This window comes from Cuculus canorus, chromosome 18, assembly GCF_017976375.1.
Source record: "Cuculus canorus isolate bCucCan1 chromosome 18, bCucCan1.pri, whole genome shotgun sequence".
Lineage (NCBI taxonomy): Eukaryota > Metazoa > Chordata > Aves > Cuculiformes > Cuculidae > Cuculus > Cuculus canorus.
The window spans coordinates 9,855,777-9,877,689 of NC_071418.1; the positions used below are offsets into that span (position 1 = coordinate 9,855,777).

Sequence of the window (21,913 nt, forward strand, 5' to 3'; positions counted from 1 at the left end):
TTCTCTTACCTTTGTAGTTGTGAAGAGTTTCCTCACTGGAGACCCTTGGCTGATATGGACTCATCCCTGTCAGGCCTGTCTCTAATTCACATCAGCTCTGTGTTACACATGGATGCCAAAACTAGGACAAACAGCTTTATTTTAAACACAGTTTTAAACTATTTTCTTGATTTACTATTCCCATTTTTCTCTTTCCCATTTCCTCACTGCTGGGGTTCTTCCTCCCCCCCCACAAGTTCAGCACTTAGGGATTTTATTTCACTGGGCTTTTTCAACCAAGGATGGAGGATAGAGAGCTGGGAAAAGAAGAGAGGAGCAAACCACAATGGAGAAATTAAAAAAAAAAAAACAAAAACCAAAACCAGAAAAGAAATCATCAAATGAAGCTTAAAAATTCTCCAGAGGAAAAAAGTAGAATTTGGGACCAATAGCAGAAGCATCTCTTTTCCAGCACCCTGCAATGTAGCAATTGCACCTTTACTCATAAGTTATTTTCCCAGTACTTCAGTCCTCTCCACCTGCTGGCAGCCAAAATTCATCTTCTGCTTGGCTGTGGGAACACCCTGGCAGCCTTGGTGAGAGAGGAGGAGGAGGCAGCTCCGCCAGAGCTTCACCTCAGGGTGAGGAAGCGCTGAGCCATGGCGAGTGGATGCACTCAGGGGGCTACGGTGGCCCCCACCCACATCCCACCTGTGGGGAGAGCTGACTGGGTGCTGGAGCAAAACCTGCACGGTTAGAGGGTTATCACTGTCCGGTCGCAGCTGCTCGCAGAGCAAGGGGCTGCTCCGATCTCTGGGGGTTGTTTTCATGTGTCTGTTGAAAGAGAAACTTTAGTTGGGGAGGGGCTCTTGATCAGGGGGTGCAGGGATAGGATGAGGGGGAACAATCTTAAGCTGAAAGAGGGGAAATGGAGATGAGATCTTAGGGAGAATAGTTTTGCTGTGAGGGTGGGGAGGCCCTGGCCCAGGTTGCCCAGAGCAGTGGTGGCTGCCCCATCCCTGGAGGGTTTCATGGCCAGGCTGGATGGGGCTTGGAGCAACCTGATCCATGGCAGTGGGTTGGAACTGGGTGGGCTTTGACATCTCTTCCAGCCCAAACCATTCCTTGATTCTATGATTCTACATAAAGAGCATGCAGCTACGCGTGCACCTACCTGCTATGTCTGGCCAGGTCCTTCGGTAATAACGGATTATCTGACCAGAGCACATTACCTACTGCATTTAACGTTGCACCTGGCAGTGGTGGAGCCGTTTAAGCATCAAAGAGTCACGCTGCGCACTGACACACACACAGAGCTGTACTTTCTTAGCCTACAAACCATATGGAACTGTTTTATATGCTAAACAGACACACACACAGAGTAGATATACCCAGTGCTCACATCTCTACTGTGTGTCACTCATGTCACAGCACATACACACATGCACACACACAGGCTGAGTATGTAGGCTATTCATTGATAGATTCAGCGAGATAAGCAGGTAGGCAGATCAGTACAGCTATGTGTGTTTCCTGGCATAGTTGTATGCATAAAGGGTATTCGAAGGCTTTAAAATTACTCTGGAATCCTCAGCGTAAGAAGGAGATAGAGCTGTTGGAACAGGTCCAGAGGAGGGCTACAAAGATGATCGGAGGGCTGGAGCACGAGGACAGGCTGAGAGGGTTGGGGTTGTTCAGCCTGGAGAAGAGAAGGCTCAGAGGAGAACTTATAGCGACATTCCAGCACCGGAAGGGGCTACAGGAAAGCTGGAGAGGGGCTGTTCATAAAGGCTTGTGGGGATAGGACCAGGGGGAATGTGTATATACTGGAGAGGGGCAGATTTAGACTGGACACGAGGAAGAATTTCTTCACTATGAGAGTGGTGAGATACTGTCCCAGGTTGCCCAGGGAAGTTGTGGCTGTCCCATCTCTGGAGGTGTTCAAGGCCAGGTTGGATGGAGCCTTGGGCAGCCTGAGCCAGTGGGATGTCCCTACCCATGGCAGAGGAGTTGGAATTAGATAATCTTTAAGGTCCCTTCCAACCCTCTCTATTCTACAATTCTATGACTCAGTTCATGCACACCCAAGTGCATATTTAGGCACACACAAGTCATATCACGGTTCAGAAAATCTCTCTCACTATCTTAAACTATTTGTGAACTCATTCTAATAGAAAGTGAGAAACACAAAGATACAACAACCTCATTCTAGCCATGTTTTACAATCACTGGTCAACAGCTGTTAGCTACGCCCACTCTGCCCATCAGTGAAGAGGACAATTTATGGGCTGCATCCGTCTTGTGAGCGCCCATCACTGTCCAGGCACCTCCAGCTAAATATTCCCATGTTCACTGGGAGCCATACCTGGGGAAAGAGGGATGGAGGGAAACATAGGCTCAGCCTATCCCTCCATTCTGCATTGGAAGGAGCACCACTGCTCAAACCAGCCACCATGGCCAAGGTGGGGCTGGAAGAGAACAAGGAGACCAAGTGATGGGGCTCCAGTGCTCAGCACACAGGCTGCCAGGCTACTCGCTCACGGCAGAGCGAGTAACTAACTCCTTGTTAGCCACCAGATCAGGATTAGCCACTTAAGGACTCCTTCTCTGGATGATAATTGGCTTATGCTGTTCTCCACCTCATGCACTAGAACAACTGCACCTTTCAAGCTATTCAGCCCTCCGATGGACCCTGGAGAACCTGATGGACATTACCTGCGTGTGTTAAGCTTGGTGCTCCTTACCAGCACTGAGCCATGGCAGCTCTGAATCAACTGATTTGGTTCTCGATCAACTCTTGTGACACGGTGGTACCTGCTGCAAGCAACCACACCGAGATGCTCCTCGTGGTGCTGGTGGGGAGCAGCTGTGGGGATCACATCAGTAAACATGAGGAGCACCTGTGCTCAAAACACCACTGGAGAAGAGCAGAGGACAAAGGGTCTCCACCACCAAAGTTGGGTGTTGAGAAGTCACCCTATAGTGCATTCCCACACCACACCACATCTCTACACCTCACTGGCAGTGGATGACCTCTGACTCCAGCTGTGCCAAGGCCAGCAGCTTCAGCTGAGGTGGCTGTGGGCTGACGACCCCTGGCAGAGCAGGGCACCGTCTCAAATTGCCACTGCACCTTGATAAATCAATACATACCAAAACGTCAAGGCACTTCTTTCGGTCTAACCACTCTCATTCAGGAAGCCAACAGAAGTGTTCCCAGGCTGAAACACACCTTATCTACCACCTTCCCACCCCTCGAGACACAGCACACAGCTCAGCTCAGCTTTGGGGCTGTGAGAGTTGTCAAAGCCTCCGTTGGTTGATTCACTTGACCATATCTACAAGAAGCAAAACTCATTCTGTCAAATCATCCGGCCTTAACCCAGCCTTGTTTATTTGATCAGCAGCTGTTTGCTAAATCTTTTGTCCTTACAAGAACAAAACCCTCGGCACTTCAAGGATCAAACTTCAGCCCTGATCCTAAACTTTTCATCATGCACATTTTTAGAATAAACTACCTTCTTTCCGCTTCAGATTTAAGCACACATGTTCCTCTCACCACTTTTCTTTTAAAAAAGAAAAGAACAGGGAAGGGGGATTTCTGGTTTAGGGTTTGGGTTTTGTGGTTGGTTTTTTTTTTTGTTGTTGAGAAGCAGGGAAAGCAGATTAGCATTCCAGCTCAGAAAACAAAGTATTTTCCTTTTGAATTTTATTTGCCTTTTCAAAAGGCCCTTTTCTTGTTATTTAAAAACACCTTTTGTCGTTCTTTAATCAGAGTGAAAGAATTTTGATAGCTAATACATAACAAATTGCTGATTAACCACAGTTATTCCCATCTGGGTTTTGGTTCATCTGAGCTGAAATGACTTTTCCCACAGTTTATTTGATTACAGCACAGTGACGCTCACACCTACCAACCACGTCTCCTTCCTCTGATATCCCTGTGTCCCTGCCCATGGCAGGGGTTTGGAACTGGATGAGCTTTAAGGTCCCTTCCAACCCAAACCGTTTTATGATTCAGAGGAAGAGAAAGGGCAACACTTGAGACAGTTACACATTTGTAAGCGCCCTTTCATATTTCAGAGTACTTTCAGTAGCAACAGCTACGTCTGTACCCCCAAGGATACAGATTTCCAACCCAGAAGCATCCCGATACCTGTCTGCTTGGCAAAACCCTGTTGACCCCGAACAGTCACCCTTCATCCCAGGGCTCTGCTCTGCTCCCAGCGCTAGACCTTGGAGCTCAGCTCTCGGCATAACTCGTACTTCTCTGCAAAGCAACACTGCAGAGGTCAAGGAGCCTCCTGGAAGGGAAGAGTACACACAGATCTCTCCTTGCACACACAAGCGCTGCTGGCTTCTTGTCTCATTAAATCAGCATGAATCCAGCTTTGGATTTACAGCACCAAAATCTGCTTTTTTGTTCACAGAACAGAGGCGGCTCCACTAACCGCTGCAGGTCTCCACGTCAGGCCTTCTGGGCTGAAGCTCATGAACATAATGACTTTATGAGCCTTTTCCTGAAGATGAAGGAGTGGTGAAGAGTGGTGAAGCATTGGAAGAGCCTTCCCAGGGCAGTGGTGGAGCCTCCATCCTTGGAGGAGTTAAAAAACATGTAGATGTGGCACTTTGGGACATGGGTTACAGTGGGCATGGTGGGGTTGGGCTGATGGTTGAACTGGATGAGCTTAGAGGTCTTTTCCAACCTTAATGATTCTATGATTTCTGCTCTCAGGTCAGCTACTCCACAAAAGACCTGGGTTCTCCCTGCCCTCCTGATGGAGATACAGAGCCTGCTCCTGTGCCTTCCGCCTGCTCAGGAATTACTCGACTCAAACTCGTACTCGAAATAAATCAACATTTAATATTTTATAATTACCTTAAAAGTTCTTTGAACGGTATTTTACAGATCAGCACAGCTATTACACAGATTTGGTGAGGCTGAACATATGTAGAAGGATGACCTGAAAGAACCTTGAACTTCTTTCAGTTCCAGAACACATCAGAGGTCAAACCCTTAGTCAGGATTATGAGTCCCTAGAGTTTGTGCTTGTTTATGAGATGGAAATTCTATTCTCTAGTATTTCTGTCGGGCCAAAGAGGTTTATATCATTAACAGTCATAGGATTATATTTAGCCATGGATATCAAGATCATGAATAGCAATGTTTTGCAGGATAAGGTGCTATTTTTAAGTATAGGGTACAAAACCCAGCTGCCTAATTTCAGGCCCATATCAGAAGATGCACCCAAACCTGTTTGGGAAATGAAAAGTTAGTGAGAAAACTTTTACCAAGTGTGTGGAAAGAGCTATTAAAATCTGTTTCCAACCCCTGGAGCCTGTTGGACTTAAAATACTGATGTGCAGAAGTGCACAGCAGCGACCTCAGCGTATGTTCTCACATCACCCCACAGGCACCCCGTGAGAGAAGGGACAGCCCACGACGTGGCAGTGTCTCAGTGTCCCTGTCGAGTCTGTGCTACAAGCAAGGGACCGACACTCCTCCATACACACAGGAAACAACGGATGCTCCTGGAGTCAGTGCATGGCCAGGGCAGGTGGGTCCTTACTGGAAGTCCAAGCCGGCTTTGCACCACGGTGGAGCCAGAGTGCCTACATATGTTCAAGTGATGCTTTGCCCTGCACAGGGGTCTTTTCTTTGAGTCCAAATGAGAACACCATCCTTGGGATGGTTTATTCAAGTAAAAGGATGAAGCACAGGGGCCTCGGGAGCGTGTTCATGTCTTGAGTTTGCTCATCTCTGGCCATTGGCAGTAGGTGCATCCAGAGCTGCTGAGGACACCAAAGAGCCAGCTAGTACCTTCTTAACCTGAGATGTTCACCACTGGGCCCAGACCAATCTGTCCCCACACAACAGAGACAGGGGGGACAGGATGAGAGTTGCTAGCACAAGAAGGATCCCCAAAACACTTCAGGAAGGGTGTAGAAGATTCCAGCAGACAAACCTGACCCACGCTCCTCTGGAGATAACTGACATGCCAAGAGGCTCTGGTCCTTTTCCTGACAGATTTAACCCCAAATGACACTGCTGCAGTGCCACCAGCCCTTGGGGATGGTGCCCAACCTTGTTCTAACCAGTGTTAATTGCTGATTAGATCCCATTTCCCAGAGGATCAATGGAACCACACTGAACTGATCACACTGCGGCTGAGTCCTGCAGCCCCCCAGCAGTCCCTTCCAGAGCTTTTCCAGGGATCACATGTCCTTGGAACTAAAATCCTTTTAGCACGCAGCAGGCAGCCTGCTCTTCTGCCTGTTATCATCAGTGGAATCATCAAAACCTACTGAGAAACAGCTTGAGGGCTACGAAACCAGGCAAGGCTTCTCCAGTCTCAATTTTGCTCCCAGGGTCAGAACATCTCTAATCACCCCCAACTATTGCACCTTTCTGTACCTATAGCCTTGAAGAGAGAAGGAAGAGGTATAAAGCCTCTTTGCAGGGGAGAGGAGATCTCAAATCCTACCGTCACTTGTGAGTGGCACTAGTGTTTTTGGTGCTGGGTCCTCCTCTAGCAAAGCTGTTTCTTCAGGTGAGCTCAAGGCAATCCTAGTGGTTTCCCTAGTGCTTCCCTGGGAGTCTGAGCATGGTTCCGGTCATCTTTCAAGCTGTTATTGAGGATTCAGCCTCTGGGATGTCTCTAACGTACAGTGCTGGGGAGCAGGGTGCAAGAACACAGGTTGAACAGGGAGTACATCTCATAGGTGTGCTCTGAAATACTGCAGAAACTGAAAGTTCGCCTCCTGCAGGTCCTGGATTTCCAGTAAACGCATGTATCCATGACAAGGTGTCCATGCCCTGGTATGGCTTATTGCACTGAACCAACTGGGACACCAGTAGAGGTCTACAACCCATGCTGTGGTCTTTCTGGGGCTCAGTTGGGATGCTTTATTCTGTGATATTTCTTTGCAAGACACCCAACCTTCATAATTTAAAGGAAGCATTGAGAAAGCCTGTCCACATCTTGAAAGAACCGCCCTGAGTATCCTCGACCTGTTACAGGTGAAATGCCATCATCACTTCAGTTGAGCAGGCAACAACTCTGTATGCCTTGACGGCCACCTACCACCACTCAGCCAAGGACATTCACTGTCTAAAATGCCCCCTGTGAGGTCCCCCAGATCACACTGGCCTTGCAGTCCCTGTGAAATACAGCCAGAGCACCATTTGCTGGCAGGAAAATACCACTGTCCTTGCCACGCCCTCTCAATCCAGGTGTTGGCAATTTGCTGAACCAGGTGGAGAACTCAAGGAAACCACTTTCCTCCCATTGCTGAGGAACCCTGAGAGATACAACACCAGTGTTTCCATTGCCCAAGGATGAGCTAAGCCCAGACCGGGAGCAGTTGAGCCACCATGCCAATGGTTTAGGTTGCAGGATGTCTTGGACAACAACGGATGGGTCTCCATCGCAAAGGAGAACCATTATCTTCCTTTCCCTGAGGCTCTGTTGGTGTTGGATGAGAGTCTGACCTGAGAAGACATAGGATTCTTCTACAGCAGTGCTCCACTGAAGGTGGCAATGGGTAAACACAGGAGAGAATGAAACTCGGAGGGGTCCTGGGAAGGCAGAGAGGACCCTCTCAGTGCAAAGAGATTGCTGTCCCTGGGTTTGTAGCACACAGAGATCTCACACCTGCAGGGGAACAAAAAGAAACCAAGTTATAAGTAAGGTGTGTGGCTGAGGATCACGGTCCTCAGGAGCAGCAGAAATATCTGCAAATGAACAGGAATCAGTGCAGGTTTTAAGAGGACCAGAGCGAGTGCTGAGAGTTCAGGCCTTTAAGCTGGCTCAGACTGGGACCTAGAGCAGAAGCATCCACAAAGAGTAATTTCTGAAACTCATTAGGGAAAACAAGCACTTTTGCATCCCCAGAGTTTCTGGGAGAGGGAAACAGTTCCTATTCCATCTTGTGCATCGAACTCTCCCACTAGCCCCTCAAGCTGCACAAGAGACAAATAAAAGTTATTTCTTATAAGAAATAAGATCCAAAATCTTTTTGCATTTGAAGCAGCATAAGCTTGCAGAGTTTTGTGCTCTCTGAGGGAGAAATCAAAATGAGTGCACATTTTTAAGATGAACTGGTGTGGTCTCTCATGGAGTCATGTTCTCTACAGTGAGTTTTCAAAGACCATCATGTGAGGAGACCCAGGGACACAATTGATGGATGAACAATCAAATGAACAATTTTTGCCCTACCCCAGTTTCTCCCATGAAGATCAGGGGTTTCTTTTGCAATGAGTATGCCAAAGGTGGCAGAGAACCCACAGGAGGTTTAGAAGTTGGGGGCTCTGCTCATAGGCCCATTGCTCTCCAAATACCTGATTTAAGTTGCATAAGCTTCCCTCTGGCTTATGACTGGTCTTGCTGAAAGACCGCTCTGTCTTTACAGAGTTGAACAGTTGACTGGGGACCATCCTTTAGACTGTGGCAGTCATGAAGGGAACCTACTGCTGGGATCTGAGCAGGACCATCCAACCCACCTGAGCTCAGATACGGTACAGAGCTTGGATCTACATCACTCAACTTGAGCATCTGGTATAGATCCACCACAGTGCTCAGGATCTTGTTCCCTGTGGGTGGCTACCCACATTTCATAGACAAGTCCTCACATGAAGGATGCACCATCCCAGAAGGTGCTGACTGCAGTGGGCAGCCGGCCACATCACAGCTCCTACCTGGTTACACTCTGCAGGATCTTCTGCTCATCCTGGTCCAGGCAGACGGCGAAGGAGCACTGGACACCGATGATCTGGACCTTGTCTACTTTGATTTGGGACACACTGATCTGCTGATAGAAAGAGTCTGAGTGAGGGAGCTGCCAGGCTCAGCGCATTTCCCTGTGCAGGGAAGGGGAGCAGAGGAGCTGGCACGCGCAGGGCAGGCCTGGTGGCCAACAGCAAATGGATCCCTCAAGGAGCTACTCTCTCCTGCCCATCTTTCCTCCCAGCTCAGTCAGGCTGAGCTCCTGTTACCAAATGTAAAAGTACCATGCTTTGAGTTACCTGATTGAAACTCTTTTTGGATTTGGAGTTTTGCCTTTTGACCACCTCCGTCATGGTTAAGTTGAGACACTCTGTCTTGGAGGCTGAAACAAAAGAAATGTGATGTCCCTTGGCACTTCTGGGCCACTGGTGGGAAACCAAATGGTCCCTCCACCCCTCAAAGTGTGCCCAAGCCAGTGGCTCCTGGCAGGACCCCACTGTGGGGGAAATGCAGTGCAGTTCCAGCTTTCCTTCCCTCAACCCACATGCAAGGAAAGCCATCAGAGACACAGAAGTAAACATCCTCTGCGATATCCAACTGCTTTCCAAACACAGCAGAAAAGGACATTTAACTATTTTTGGACCTAAGAGGTTGGATGAGGCTTTAAGCACCCTGATCCATGGCAGGGGGGGTGGGAACTGGATGGGCTTTCAGGTCCCTTCCGACCCAAACTGTTGTATGGTGATTCTAAACGGGAATAAAAAAACATCATGAGTATATTCCAACTCTGCCAGCATGGCCTTCCCTGCAGCTCAGCTGGAAATGCTTTTTCGTGTCTGGAATTACAGTGACATCCTGTGGTCAAACAGCTGAATGTGAAAAACAACAGAACAGGTTTCTCCTGGAATGAAGGAGATTGATGAAGAAGTTTCTCCCCAGCACAGAGCTGAGGACACCTCCCTGAGGCAAAGCCTTGACAGTACAAGGGAAGCTCCTGAACTACCACAGAAACATCCAACTCAGATTATGGAGGAGGAGAGAAATTAATTGCTCCTGTTTTTTCCAGGGTTGTCTGCATGGCTTCAAGGATGGGGCAGCGATAGAAGAACAGAAGTCTAGGTTGAGCTCCATGGGGCATTTAGGACATGTCTCCTATTTGGTAGATCAACTCACAACTACTCCAGTCACAAACCACATAAATGCCAGACACAAAGCACACGAGGAAAAAGGATCTAAAAACCCCTTGGTTTACTCAGATCTGGGGGTCTGATTGCAAATCCAGCAGCTGTTAAGCAAGAATGGACAGGCATTAATACCCCACTGGAAACCTGATTAGAAAAAAAGACTATGAAGCAAATCCTCATGGCAGTCAGCTACCTCGGAGCTACAGGAATGAAACCAGGCAGAAGCTCCAAGTCAGTGAGAGCCTGCTGAAAGCTGCCTGCGAGGAACGGCTGCTGCAGATGGCCAGGCAAGCACTCTCACCCTTGGTCCCAAATTATCTAACAATGGTTTTACCTGTCTCTTCTCCTTACTAAACAAGTGTTGCTCTGGAAAGCACCACTCTCCAGTGATCATCCTGCTGTTTGGACCACCCCCAGCCCCATCCTTAGTAGACATCCCATTTCCCTAGCTGGAACCTTTAGGACAGTAGGACATCAGAGAATCATACAATGGTTTGGGTTGGAAGGGACCTTAAAGATCATCCAGTTCCAATCCTGTGGGCAGGGACACCCCCTTCTGGATCAGGCTGCCCAAGGCCCCATCCAGCCTGGCCTTGAACACCTTCAGGGATGGGGCAGCTGCGACTCCTCTGGGCAACCTGGGGCCAGGGCCTCACCACTCCCATCATGAAGAACTTCTCCTAATGTCCAAACTAAATTTTTCCTCTTCCAATTTAAAGCCATTCCCCCTTGTCCTATCATTCCATGCTCCCCTTGCCCCAGCTTTCCTGGAGCCCCTTTCAGTACCAGAAGCTGCTCTATGGTCTTCCCAGAGCCTTCTCCTATTCAGGCTGAACAACCCCAACTCTCTCAGCGTGTCCTCATAGCAGAGGTGCTCCAGCCCTCTGATCATCTTCATGGCCTCCTCTGGACTCAAATGCAAGGGCAGTCCTGACATGGTGCTAAGGACAGCTGAGGACTACAGTACGCACCAGGGAACACGAGGCACTCCTATGTACCTCCTGCATTCACACATCCCTCATTTGCTAAAGCTAGAAAATCCACACTGTCCTTTCACTCCATCAGTTCCTCCCACTGCTCCCCATGCAAAGCCCAAAAAATCATCTCTATTCACCTAGTTCTTCACGCTTCTTGCAGGCTTTGCTAAGGTTGACAGATGTGCAAACCTTCTCAACATCGTTCCAGAGACTTCTTCCACTGATGGCTGTCTGCAGGGACCAAGAGAAAACCATGAGATAGAATTACAGAATCATTAAAGTTGGAAAAGACCTTTAGGGTCATCGAACCCAGCTGTAAACCTAAAACTGTCAACCCCACTGCTAAACCATGTCCCTAAGCACCACATCTCCACTCCTTTTAAACTCCTCCAGGGATGGTGACTCCACCAGTTCATTGGGCAGCCTCTTCCAATGCTTGATAACCCTTTCAATGAAGAAATTTTTCCTAATATCCAATCTAAACCTCCCCTGGCACAACTTGACACATTTCCTCTCATTCTATCACTTCTTACTTAGGAGAAGAGACCAGCACCCACCTCATCACAACCTTCTTTCCAGGAGCTGCAGAGAGCGGAGGTCTCCTCTCAGCCTCCTCTTCTCCAGGCTAAACAGCCCCAGGTCCCTTAGCCTCTCCCAGAACCCCTGGGCTCCAGCCCCTTCCCCAGCTTCGTTCCCTTCTCTGGACACACTCCAGCCCCTCAATGTCCTTCCTGTAGTGAGGAGCCCAAAACCAAACCCAGGATTCGAGGTGCAGCTTCACCAGCACCGAGTGCAGGGGGACAATCCCTTCCCTGCTCCTGCTGGCCACACCATGGCTGATCCAAGCTAGGATGTTGGTGGCCTTCCTGGCCACCTGGGCCCCCGCTGGCTCATGTTCAGCCGCTGTTGATCAGCACCCCCAGGGCCTTTTCCACCGGGCAGCTTTCCAGCTGCTCTTCCCCAAACCTGGAGCACTGCATGGGGCTGTTGTGCAGATGCTGATGCTACACTCCAGGCTGATGTAACTCTAACTCCCACTCCTAAACCACCTGGCTGGAGTAGCTCAGATCTGGATTTACCTGGAGCTGCACAGATAAAGTCTGAGTAGGCATTAAAAATCATTTAAACTTGGATTTACAAAAAAAATTGCCCAGGCTTTAATGATAACTGCAGAGGAACCAACAACAGGAGGACTTCTGTGACCAGCAGAAGATGGCTCCCTGGAAACAAAGTCCACCAGTGTAAAGTGGCATCAAGTTCACATCCAGTCTATGGGAACTGGCTGCACATTCCCTATTTTACTGGGTTGAACAGGAGTGGTAAGCCAGTAATTATACAAACAGTTGAGTTCGGCTCATCCAGGCTTGGATTTGGGTTCCTCTGGGCTTGGATTTGGGCTCCTCTGGGCTTGGATTTGGGCTCCTCCAGCAGACTGTCAACATTTGCCTCTCTCATCCCCCAGCAGAGGTGTGTTTGCCCAGCACCGAAGTGGTTTTCTGCCCCGTTCCTCTCTGTGCAATCCCCGTGCCCTCACCTTGCTGTAGGCAATCTGTAGTGTTAGTGGGATTGCTTCTCTGTCTCCATCTATGCCCAGCCTTTTGCTGCCGGGACCTGCAGGAAACAAGGAGCACACGTCACACAGCGGCCTTTCATTATACAGCATGTATCAGCTGCCACTGATACAGCAGCACACCCGGCACCTAGGGAAAGGGAGGGAAAAAAGGTTTGCTGAACCCAACTGTGCAGCAGAAAGAAAAGGTGGCTTAGAAGCTGCCAGAAACCCCGTGCAAGGAAACCCAAAGCCAGAAAGATTAGTGGCTTCACGGGTTATTGGGAAGCGGTCCCGGCCAAGGCTGTGTTTTGGGGACACTCCACTTGAGAGATGTTTTATGAGCTCTGTTTAGAAAGTCAAGGTGAGACCACAGAAAAGCAGTTAGAAGAATAAAGCAATGTGTTTAAATGCAGTATTATGGGTTGGCCATGAGATGCCTCTGTGAGCTGCCCTGCACCAGACAGCACGTTGTCTCTGACACCCAGGAGAGCTGGAGACCGCGCTGGCAGCAGATGCTTCTGCCATTGATTCTTGTCTCTAACAATTTTACTGGTTCATCACAGAATCATAGAATCATGGAATAGCTTGGGTTGGAAGAGACCTTAAAGCCTATCCAGTTCCGCCCCCCTGCCATGGGCAGGGACATCTACCACTGCGTCAGGGGGCTCAAAGCCCCATCTAACCTGGTCTTGAACACCTCTAGGCATGGGGCAGCCACCGCTTCTCTGGGCATCCTTATCACCCACCCAGCAGTTGCAGACCGCCACGCTGAGGCTGCAGGTGCAGAAGCAGCTACAGACCTGATGCTTTGATGGCCCGCGTGGCTGCCGAGTGGCCCAGCTCAAGGGAGTGGATGAAGACTTCAGTCATCTTTTCTCCCCCAACAAAGGTGAGCTGCCAGGGGAAGAAGAGAGGAGACGCGGTGGTGAGGAGACCCAGCCAGGCAACGTTCACTCCTTTCTACAGGTAACAGGTCAGTCTGGGAAACCCTTTCGTGTTTTAAAAATAAACCTTTCAACCACTCCCTTGGGTGACACTTGTCTTTAGCTGCACTTCCAACTGTTTTAACAGACTTCCAGCAAGTAAAATCACCCAAAAGCTTCATTTTCACTTAAACTCCCTAATGCGTTGAAAAGAAAACCCACAGTGAGCCCAACAGCAGGGTCTGGGCATCGCTTTGGGTGACAAATCCCATGAACAGCAGACACCATTGGGTGTCCTGTGCCACAGCACCAAAGCAGTTGTTGTAGATACACATTCAACCTTCCCCGCCACGTCTGCCCTGTGCACACAGTGAGTGTGGAAAAGAGGCTTCATGGAGAGGCTTGGTTTGGAAAGCAGAGCACTGGAGGGACTTCGAGCAGTCTGAATAACCCATCAGCACTTCTGGCACAGGGAAAGGTATTAGGATGGAAAATTGCTCGTGTGACTTAAGGATTGTTCAGGCAGGACCTGCGCACTCTCAGTCCCTGTGCCAGGAGCTTCAGCCATAGCACCGTAAGCTCATATGCACCCAGGTAATAAGAGGAGGCCAAGCTCATCCTTACCAGCACGTGGAGGCTGTGCCATCCACTTCACAGGCAGATCCCCAGCTCATAGCACAAGCAGAACACCCCCCTTTCCCCCTCGCCAAGACAGCGCTGAGCCCCTTCACCTACCTCGGTCTGGTAGAGCTGCAGCAGGACAGGGCGTGTGGCAAAGCGGCAGTAGTAGAGGATCATGTCAGCCAGGATGGGCAGCTGCTCCTGCGAGTCCTCCCGGGGCTCAGCCTCCGGCTTGGCAGACTGTCGTGACAGGATGAGTCACAACCCCAACAAGGTATGTGGTACCCACAGCCCCGTGCCAAGAACTGCCCATCCCATCCTCCCAGGGATAGAAACCCTCCTCCTGACCACTCATCTCCATCCTGGTGTCCATGTGGAACAACTTGCTGTGCACGATCATGGTGGCCCAGTTCTAAGCAGGAGCTTTCTGCTCAGATCCGCTGTTGCAGCAGGGGAGGGGGGCACCGAGCTCTTCCAGCTGGTAAACACATACCTGACACAGGACATCCATGGGCAGGTTCATCAGCCCAAGAACGTTGCGCTCGTACCATGGGTCCAACATGCCGATGTAGTGGGAGATGTCGTTGGTGCTGCTCTCCATCCCAGCCAAGGTGGGATCCTGAAACTGGACACAATGGGGTCATGCTGGGGTTTCCCTCAGGCTCCTCACCCCACACTTGAGGCTAGTGGAAGAGACACCAATGCTCTCAACCTGCCTCCTCATCCACCACTCCGAGGGCCAAGCAGAGCACCATGAGCCCCATGGCAAGCAGGACACCTACCGCCTGTGCCGAAACCCGGAGCTGTGGGTCCCCCAGGGATGGAGAGGGATGCATCAGCGGGATCGATGGAGCCAAGCAGTTTCTCTTCACGGGGATGTAGAAAAACTGCAGCTTGAAGTACCTTGTCAGTGAGGGGCAAGTGCTCTCCTTGAGCCTAGAAGAAGGCAGGAGAGGGCTGGGTGAGCCAAGCCCTCCAAAAGCAAGGCCAGGTATCTGGAGCTGAGTCCCTCACAACGCTTGGCTCACCTGAGGTTGCTGTAGGCTCGGGCCACTTTCCCTGAGATGCGGTCAGAGCCAAAGACCACAACACGCAGCGTGGACACCTTGGTGTCCTCATCGTAGCTGAGGTAGGGCCGTCGGTGGAGGCTGAGGTGCTGCGGGGCAAGCGGGGCTGGCAGCCGCTGGCTCAGGACATGCTGTGGGAGCGAGTGAGCACGCCGGGAGCGCGCCAGGATGCGGTGCTTGGCCTGGGGGGTGCACAGGCTCTCAGCCCGGCGCAGGGGCAGAGAGAGTGAGCCTGCATCCGAGCAGTCCTTCAAGTCCCTCCTCAACACCAGTTGGCTTTTGCTCTTAAACAGTTTGTAGATCTTGTTGGTCAGCATGTGTCTGTATTTGTGGTGGGTCTTCTCTACCTTCAGCTCTGGCCTCCCCACCACGTCCAGGGAGCTCTCATCACTGTCCTCTGCGTAGCCACTGTCCATGCAGTCCCTCAGGCTGGAGACAAACGACTTCAAGGACTTTCTGGAGACCACTGTCAGCTCTGAGATGGAGTCCTTGGAGGTAGTGAAGAGGGACACTCGTGAAGGCTTAGATCCCTCCTCCGACAGCGCTGAGTACACAGAGTCTTTGGAAATAGCACAGATTGGGGAAAGCAGTGAGTCCCGCTCAGGGGAACAGCCATCAGTTTCCACCTCCTCCTCTTCCTCCTCTTCATCTTCCTCCTCATTCTCCGAGGCCATGGGCTCAACAACACTGCATTCTTTGCTGAGGACATCATTGAGAATATCTGAAAGGCAGCCAGAGGGAAATTGTGTCTGGCACGGGCTCCAGAATAACCACTGGAAATGTGATGACCCTAGGCAGCAACTCTACTACAACATGGCCAACGTTGCCTTGGTTTCAAACAAGGAGTTGAAACCCTCCTGCTGGATGGTTTTAGATTTCCACAAGGTACTCAGATGCAATGCAAAACAGAATGTATGAAGTCACATTCTCTTCGGGTTCTCAAAAGGCAAACCCCATTTGAGGCTTTGCTTCCTCCCTACACAGATTTCACAAGGCACTCACACCTGACAGGGGTTTACCCAGAGGGCAGGAGGAAAGCAAGGCATTTGGCTGATCAAACCCCAGATCACCACAGTGTGAGGGGCCCCCCAGCAAGGCTGGATTCAGCAAGCCTGGGGTTGTTTAGCCTGGAGAAGAGAAGGCTGAGGGGAGACCTCATCGGTCTCTGCAGCTCCTGGAAAGGACGCTGTGGTGAGGTAGGCTGGGCTCTTCTCCCAGGTAACAAGCAACAGGACGAGATGAAATGGCCTCAAGTTGTGCCAGGGGAGGGTTAGATTGGATATTAGGAAATATTTCTTTCCTGACAGAGTGGTGAAGCCCTGGCAGAGACTGCCCAGGGCAGTGGGGGAGTATCCATCCCTGGAGGGGTTCAAAAAGCATGTGGCCATGACACTTCAGGACATTGTTTAGTGGAGTTGGGCTGATGCAAGGACTTCATGACCTTTGCAGTCTTTTCCAGCCTTCAGGATTCTATGACTTATTGCAAAGCCCTGGCCAGAGCTCTGCTCCAGGCTGCTGGGGTCAGCAGGCAACAAACACTAAACCTTCACAGGAACAGAAAGGGTCTTCCAGGAATGAGGAAGCCAGAGAGACCAGCTCAGCAGAAGGAGAAGCTGCTACTTCCCCTGCAAAACTGCGGTGGATGGGTTGACAGCACAGCAAAGGTCCCTCCTTCTTGGCCATCCCTGCTGCAGGTGGAGGAAGAGCTGTAACATCTGAGGGATCTCAACCCCACAGCTCCTGACATCTCAGTGTGGCCAGGCTTTTCTAGCTGCAATTATTTCCAGAGCACAAGCAACGTTTACTCCTTGCAGAGGAGCTTTTTACCAAACAAGCTCTCCATCTGAATAATCTCCCCATGGGTTTGCATGCAATGAACCTCTTCCACCTTAATGCAAGCAATGATTTTGCCCAGAAGATTAAGCTCTGTATGACTGGTCTCTGGCAACACATGTTTTGGGGCTACCAGTGCCTTGTGCCCACTGCTAGGAGTCCTTGGGTCATGATGCCCAGATCTCTCCCATCATCTGTGCTACCTCCTTCTCCAACACCAACCATTGGCTCTTTCAGGCTCTGGCCACAGGTTCATCCTGCACCCGGCTGCACATGGCAGCCCCAGCCGAAGTGAAACACTGCTCAACCATCCCTGTGATGATGAGCAGAGAGCTGTGGTCTCACTAGGAGAGATGGGGGACCACCTCTGCTTACCAAAGTTATCCTGATCCCAGGTGTAAGTGTAGCAGCGAGCGGCAGGGATGGGGATGGTGTGGAGCTTGCGGGGCTGAGCCTCACCTGAGAAGAGAGGAGGGAGAGGAGTTAGGGTGCAGGGAACTCCGAGACAGCTCCTGACAGCAATCCTGGCCATTGGGAGATGCCATCCTCCCCATGCATGAGTTCTGGGCAGCCCAGATCATGCAGAATACTGATCACAGAATCATAGAATCACCAGGTTGGAAAGGACCCACTGGATCATCGAGTCAAACCATTCCTAACACTCCCTAAACCATGTCCCTAAGTGCTTCATCCACCCGTTCCTTAAACACCTCCAGGGAAGGCGACTCAAGTACCTCCCTGGGCAGCTGTTCCAGTGCCCAATGACTCTTTCCATGAAAAATTTTTTCTGATGTCCAGCCTGACCCTCCCCTGGCGGAGCTTCAGGCCATTCCCCTTGTCCTGTCCTCTGTCACTTGGGAGAAGAGCCCAGCTCCCTCCTCTCCACAACCTCCTTTTAGGTAGTTGTAGAGAGCAATAAGGTCTCCCCTCAGCCTCCTCTTCTCCAGGCTAAACAACCCCAGCTCTCTCAGCTGCTCCTCGTAAGACTTGTTCTCCAGCCCCTCACTGGCTTCATTGCTCTTCTTCAATGCATCTATGGTCACCCCCATGAAGTCACGCGATTGGGAGGAGATGACGTTTTATTCCCCTAAGAGCCATCAAACATCACTGCTGCCATCGGTTTCTGATTTAATGTTTTCATCCCACCTACAAAGGCTTTTTTTGTTGCCGAGGGCAGTGGTGAGGTCTCCATCCCTAGAGGGGTTCAAAAACCATTTAGATGTGGCACTTCGGGACATAGTTTAGCAGGCACAGTGGGGTTGGGCTGACAGTTGGACTGGATGAACTTAGAGGGCTTTTCCCACCTCAATGATTCTATGAAAGATGAGAAGCGATTCCTGGTTCATCACATGGTTATGAAATAGGACCTGGGTTAGTTATTATTTTGTGATAGGTGTCATTGTCCTAGGTTGAAACTTTGCACAAACAGAGTTCCACGCTCCCAGTGCCCACAGTGCAGAGACACTCATTGGGGCTGCGGGGGCTGCGCCAGCAGAAAAGCCGAGACTGGGGTGTGGGGAGATTCTCACCTGCAATGGCAGGAAAGGATGCAGCCCCGGCGATGTCCCGCAGCATGGACTGCAGTCGCTCGCGGGCCAGGACAGGGTCACTGCTGGCAGCTGCAATCTCCTGTGCATCAGCGGCGCTGGCGTAGATCTCTGAGAGCTCTTCCAGTGTCTTGGACTGTGGGGAGCAGAGCCAAGGTGAGAGATCCAGTGGGTTCCTCCACAGAGGCAACACACAGGTCTTTAGGGAAGGTCACTACCTACACTGCTGGGCAAATCTCTCTCCCTCCTCTACCTCCTGACCCCTTCAAGTCCCCCCAAAACTTCTGCAAAGAAAAAAAAAAACATGTTTGGACACACCTAAGGGGTTTTCCTCATAAGTCTGTACCCACCCGAACACCAAAATTCAGTGTTTCTTTGGTCAAATGAACACTTTTGCTGCATTTCAAATCCAGAGGCTCTTCCTCTCTACACTTAAGGGTGGAGAAAATGGGAAAAGGTGAGTCATCCCCCTACCACACATCACAAAACAGAAGTGTAGACCTCAGGCCTAACCTGAGGAGAGAAGGGGAAGACGTATTATCAAAACTTCTTCTCTTTTGTCAATCGAATGTTCTTTCGGTCAGGAAATCCCCCAGCCAACTGCATGAAACCACTCCCAATGGCACCCTGCCATCACCGAGGGCGAAGCTCTCCAAGCCTACCTTCAGGAGGTGGTGCAGGCTGTCCAGGTCACAGCAGGTGCCGAAGTTGGCCTGGTAGAGGTGCTCAAGGAGCAGGATGAGTGTGGTACGCTGTGGGTGCTCGCTGGTGCTCAGCTTCTCAGCGATGGAGAGGAACTCGCTCTGCACCTCAGAGCGGTTGAGAAGCAGCACAGTCCTGGGGACAAGTGGACAGTGGTTAGGCTGCGTAGCCAGGCTGGGATGCTGGAGGCATCCAGCTCTTGGATAAATTCACACTAGATGGCAGCATTCTCCCACACTGATCACATCCAGAGGGGCTCGGGGCTGTGCACAGGTACCAGACACAGGCAGGTAGCAGGGAACAGATGAGCATCCTCCATCCAGCCCCTTGGCACATCCCTGGCACCAGCTCTCCTGCCACATCTGCAACATCACCAGCCTCATAATTGTTCCACCATCAGCAGACAGAGCTCCAGCCCCGTTGCCCAAACTGGATATCCCAGCTGACACGACGAATGGCGGAACAGAAAGTGAGAGGGGCTCCCAAAACACCTTCCCCCTGCAAGGTGAGGCTTAGAATATCACTTCTGGGCTTTAAGGAGAAAAGCCACATCTTTCAGTTGCATTTTTGTTCTTGATCACAACATGAACATCCACAGGCTTTGACTTCCCAAACCTGCAGCCCACAGAATCGTAGAATCATAGAATGGTTTGGGTTGGAAGGGACCTGAAAGCCCATCCATTTCCAAACCCCTGCCATGGGCAGGGACACCTCCCACTGGATCAGGGGGCTCAAAGCCCCATCCAATCCGGCCTTGAACACCTCCAGGGAAGGGCCATCCACAACTTCCCAGGCAAGCAGCCCACCTCACTGAGCAAAAATGGCTGTGAATTAAGGATGTGCTTTGGTGTGCTTGGTTCTAGAAAGCTCAGGTAATGGGCCCAGGCTTTCAGTAAGCCCAAGGTTCAGTTTGTGTACAGCTCTGTGCTGTTTTTCAGGGCTTTTTATGCAAATACAGTCATCCTGCTGGAAGTTACCAGTGGCTGCACTTGCACCAGTATCAGTATGGAGAGAAGGGGAGCTGTACCGGGAAAGCAACACAGCAGCACCAACGCAGCCGGGTGGGATCCAGGTGCAGATCCAGAGCTGCGTGGCAGGAGCGGACAAGCCTGAAGAGTAGGACATCCCTCCTGCACAAAGTGGAGGTGGCTGTGCACGAAGGACTGTCCCTCGGGCTGGCACTGCAACAGGGAAGGTGACACTGCCCAAGCTCATTTCCCTATTTACAAATGAGGTGCCCTGGGAGGAGGAAAGGTACAGCTCTCAAACAAAGTGCAAAGTCCGACTGTGCTCAAAGCTGCGAGGTTTTCTTAATTATAGCACTGGGACAGACTCGCTTCTGAACCCCTTTTGAGGTGGGGGCTCCCAAACACACAAATCAAAGCACCTCCTGGCTGTTCTCCAATGTGTGCTGAGATCAGCAGCTCCTGTGGAGAAGACTTTGCCTTCGCCAGCTGCTTTCACCCAGATCTGCAGCACTGCAGTATAATCAGGCAGCCCACCATCCCCAAAGGCACTTTCCTCGCCCCTTCCCACAGCTCGGCCCAGTTATCCAGGTCTTCTCCACAGCTTCCACCACAGAATCACAGAATCATAGAACAGTTTGGGTGGGAAGGCACCTTAACGATCACCCAGTTCCAACCCCCCTGCCAAGGGCAGGGACATCCCACTGGCTCAGGCTGCCCAAGGCCCATCCAACCTGGCCTTGACCACCTCCAGGGATGGGGCAGCCACCACTTCCCCGGGCAATGCTGCTCCCTGCAACTCCACTGCTGCTTAAGCAGTGTCAGATGGTGGAGATGCTCTGGAATGGCACCAGCAGCATCCATGCCACACTTACACAGTGGAGCTCTGGTAGTTCTTCACAGGAAGCCCCTGCTCTGTCCTCACCAGCCTCTGGAAGGAGATCCCTGGGGAAGAGAGCAGAAGACATGAGACATGGCACCACTGCAGATGCTGACTTTGTCTCCTACTGCGGTGCTGATGTGGCTGAGCTACTGCCCGGAACACTCGTGGCAGCACTAGAAGTCTTTTCAGGGACAAGCCCAACTCAGCCAGATCTTGCCTAGTGGCCATGGTCATTTATGGTGGTGGAAGATTGAGCTGGAGTAAATCAGCCAGTGCACTGCCAACACTGCAGAGAGTTTGGGGTTTTTAATCTTTTTGCTCCTTTGAAAGCATTTTTCACCCCATCTGGACCTACCAGCTCCCATCTCCACAGGACTTTGCTTATGTGACAGAGACCATACGTTTAATGTCCCTGCCAGGGCTCTCCAAAGCAATTGTTTGGTTAGAGGATGAGAAGAACTATCCTCAGCCTAAGACACAGCCCATGTACCCATTTGAGGCCTCCCACATCCCGCTCAGAGCCGATCTCACTGCCATGGTCCTGCACAGGATTAACCAAGGGCTGAAATCTGCTCCATGTGACAACAGCTCTCCAAAAGCCACCAAAAGACAGGGCGATTAGGAGGAACGGCCTTTGAGAAATAATTGGAAGAGCTGCTCCATTGGGAACAACAGGACATCGACAAGGAGCCTTTAATTAAGAGGAGCGCTACTGCTGCTGCCGATAGATGTGCCCAAAGCCGTATCACAAGGTAGTGTCTCGGCTGTAAAGAAAGGGCCGGGGAGTCTCTCAGCCCTGTGGAAATCTCCACGCAAGGGCAGGCTCAAAGGCTCCAGCCACCTTGATGCTGATGAATGGATCCACTGTCATCACCCCAGTTACACCACTGAGGATCTCACACCGAGCATCTCAAACAAAGCACAGGGCCGGGCGGAAGAAATCAGCACGTGCTT

General features: G+C 50.9%; 1 protein-coding gene across 6 annotated transcripts in view; it reads right to left on the reverse strand.

Moving 5' to 3' along the window:
* Positions 1-4,225: 4,225 nt before the first annotated feature.
* Positions 4,226-21,913, reverse strand: part of PIK3R5 (phosphoinositide-3-kinase regulatory subunit 5) — a 73,753-nt gene continuing 56,065 nt past the window's right edge. For 5 of the 6 annotated variants that reach the window (XM_054083612.1, XM_054083616.1, XM_054083613.1 and 2 more), the window contains exons 6-19: positions 20,952-21,021; positions 19,072-19,246; positions 18,392-18,545; positions 17,238-17,321; positions 14,991-15,750; positions 14,745-14,898; positions 14,456-14,587; positions 14,077-14,202; positions 13,219-13,312; positions 12,401-12,477; positions 11,004-11,097; positions 9,005-9,087; positions 8,678-8,790; positions 4,226-7,634 (exon numbers count right to left, since the gene is read on the reverse strand). In XM_054083612.1, the coding sequence (XP_053939587.1) occupies positions 7,493-7,634; positions 8,678-8,790; positions 9,005-9,087; positions 11,004-11,097; positions 12,401-12,477; positions 13,219-13,312; positions 14,077-14,202; positions 14,456-14,587; positions 14,745-14,898; positions 14,991-15,750; positions 17,238-17,321; positions 18,392-18,545; positions 19,072-19,246; positions 20,952-21,021 (2,258 nt within the window). In that variant the 3' untranslated portion in view covers positions 4,226-7,492. The remainder of the gene's footprint in view (positions 7,635-8,677; positions 8,791-9,004; positions 9,088-11,003; positions 11,098-12,400; positions 12,478-13,218; positions 13,313-14,076; positions 14,203-14,455; positions 14,588-14,744; positions 14,899-14,990; positions 15,751-17,237; positions 17,322-18,391; positions 18,546-19,071; positions 19,247-20,951; positions 21,022-21,913) is intronic. The other variant, XM_054083617.1, reaches the window with a different exon arrangement.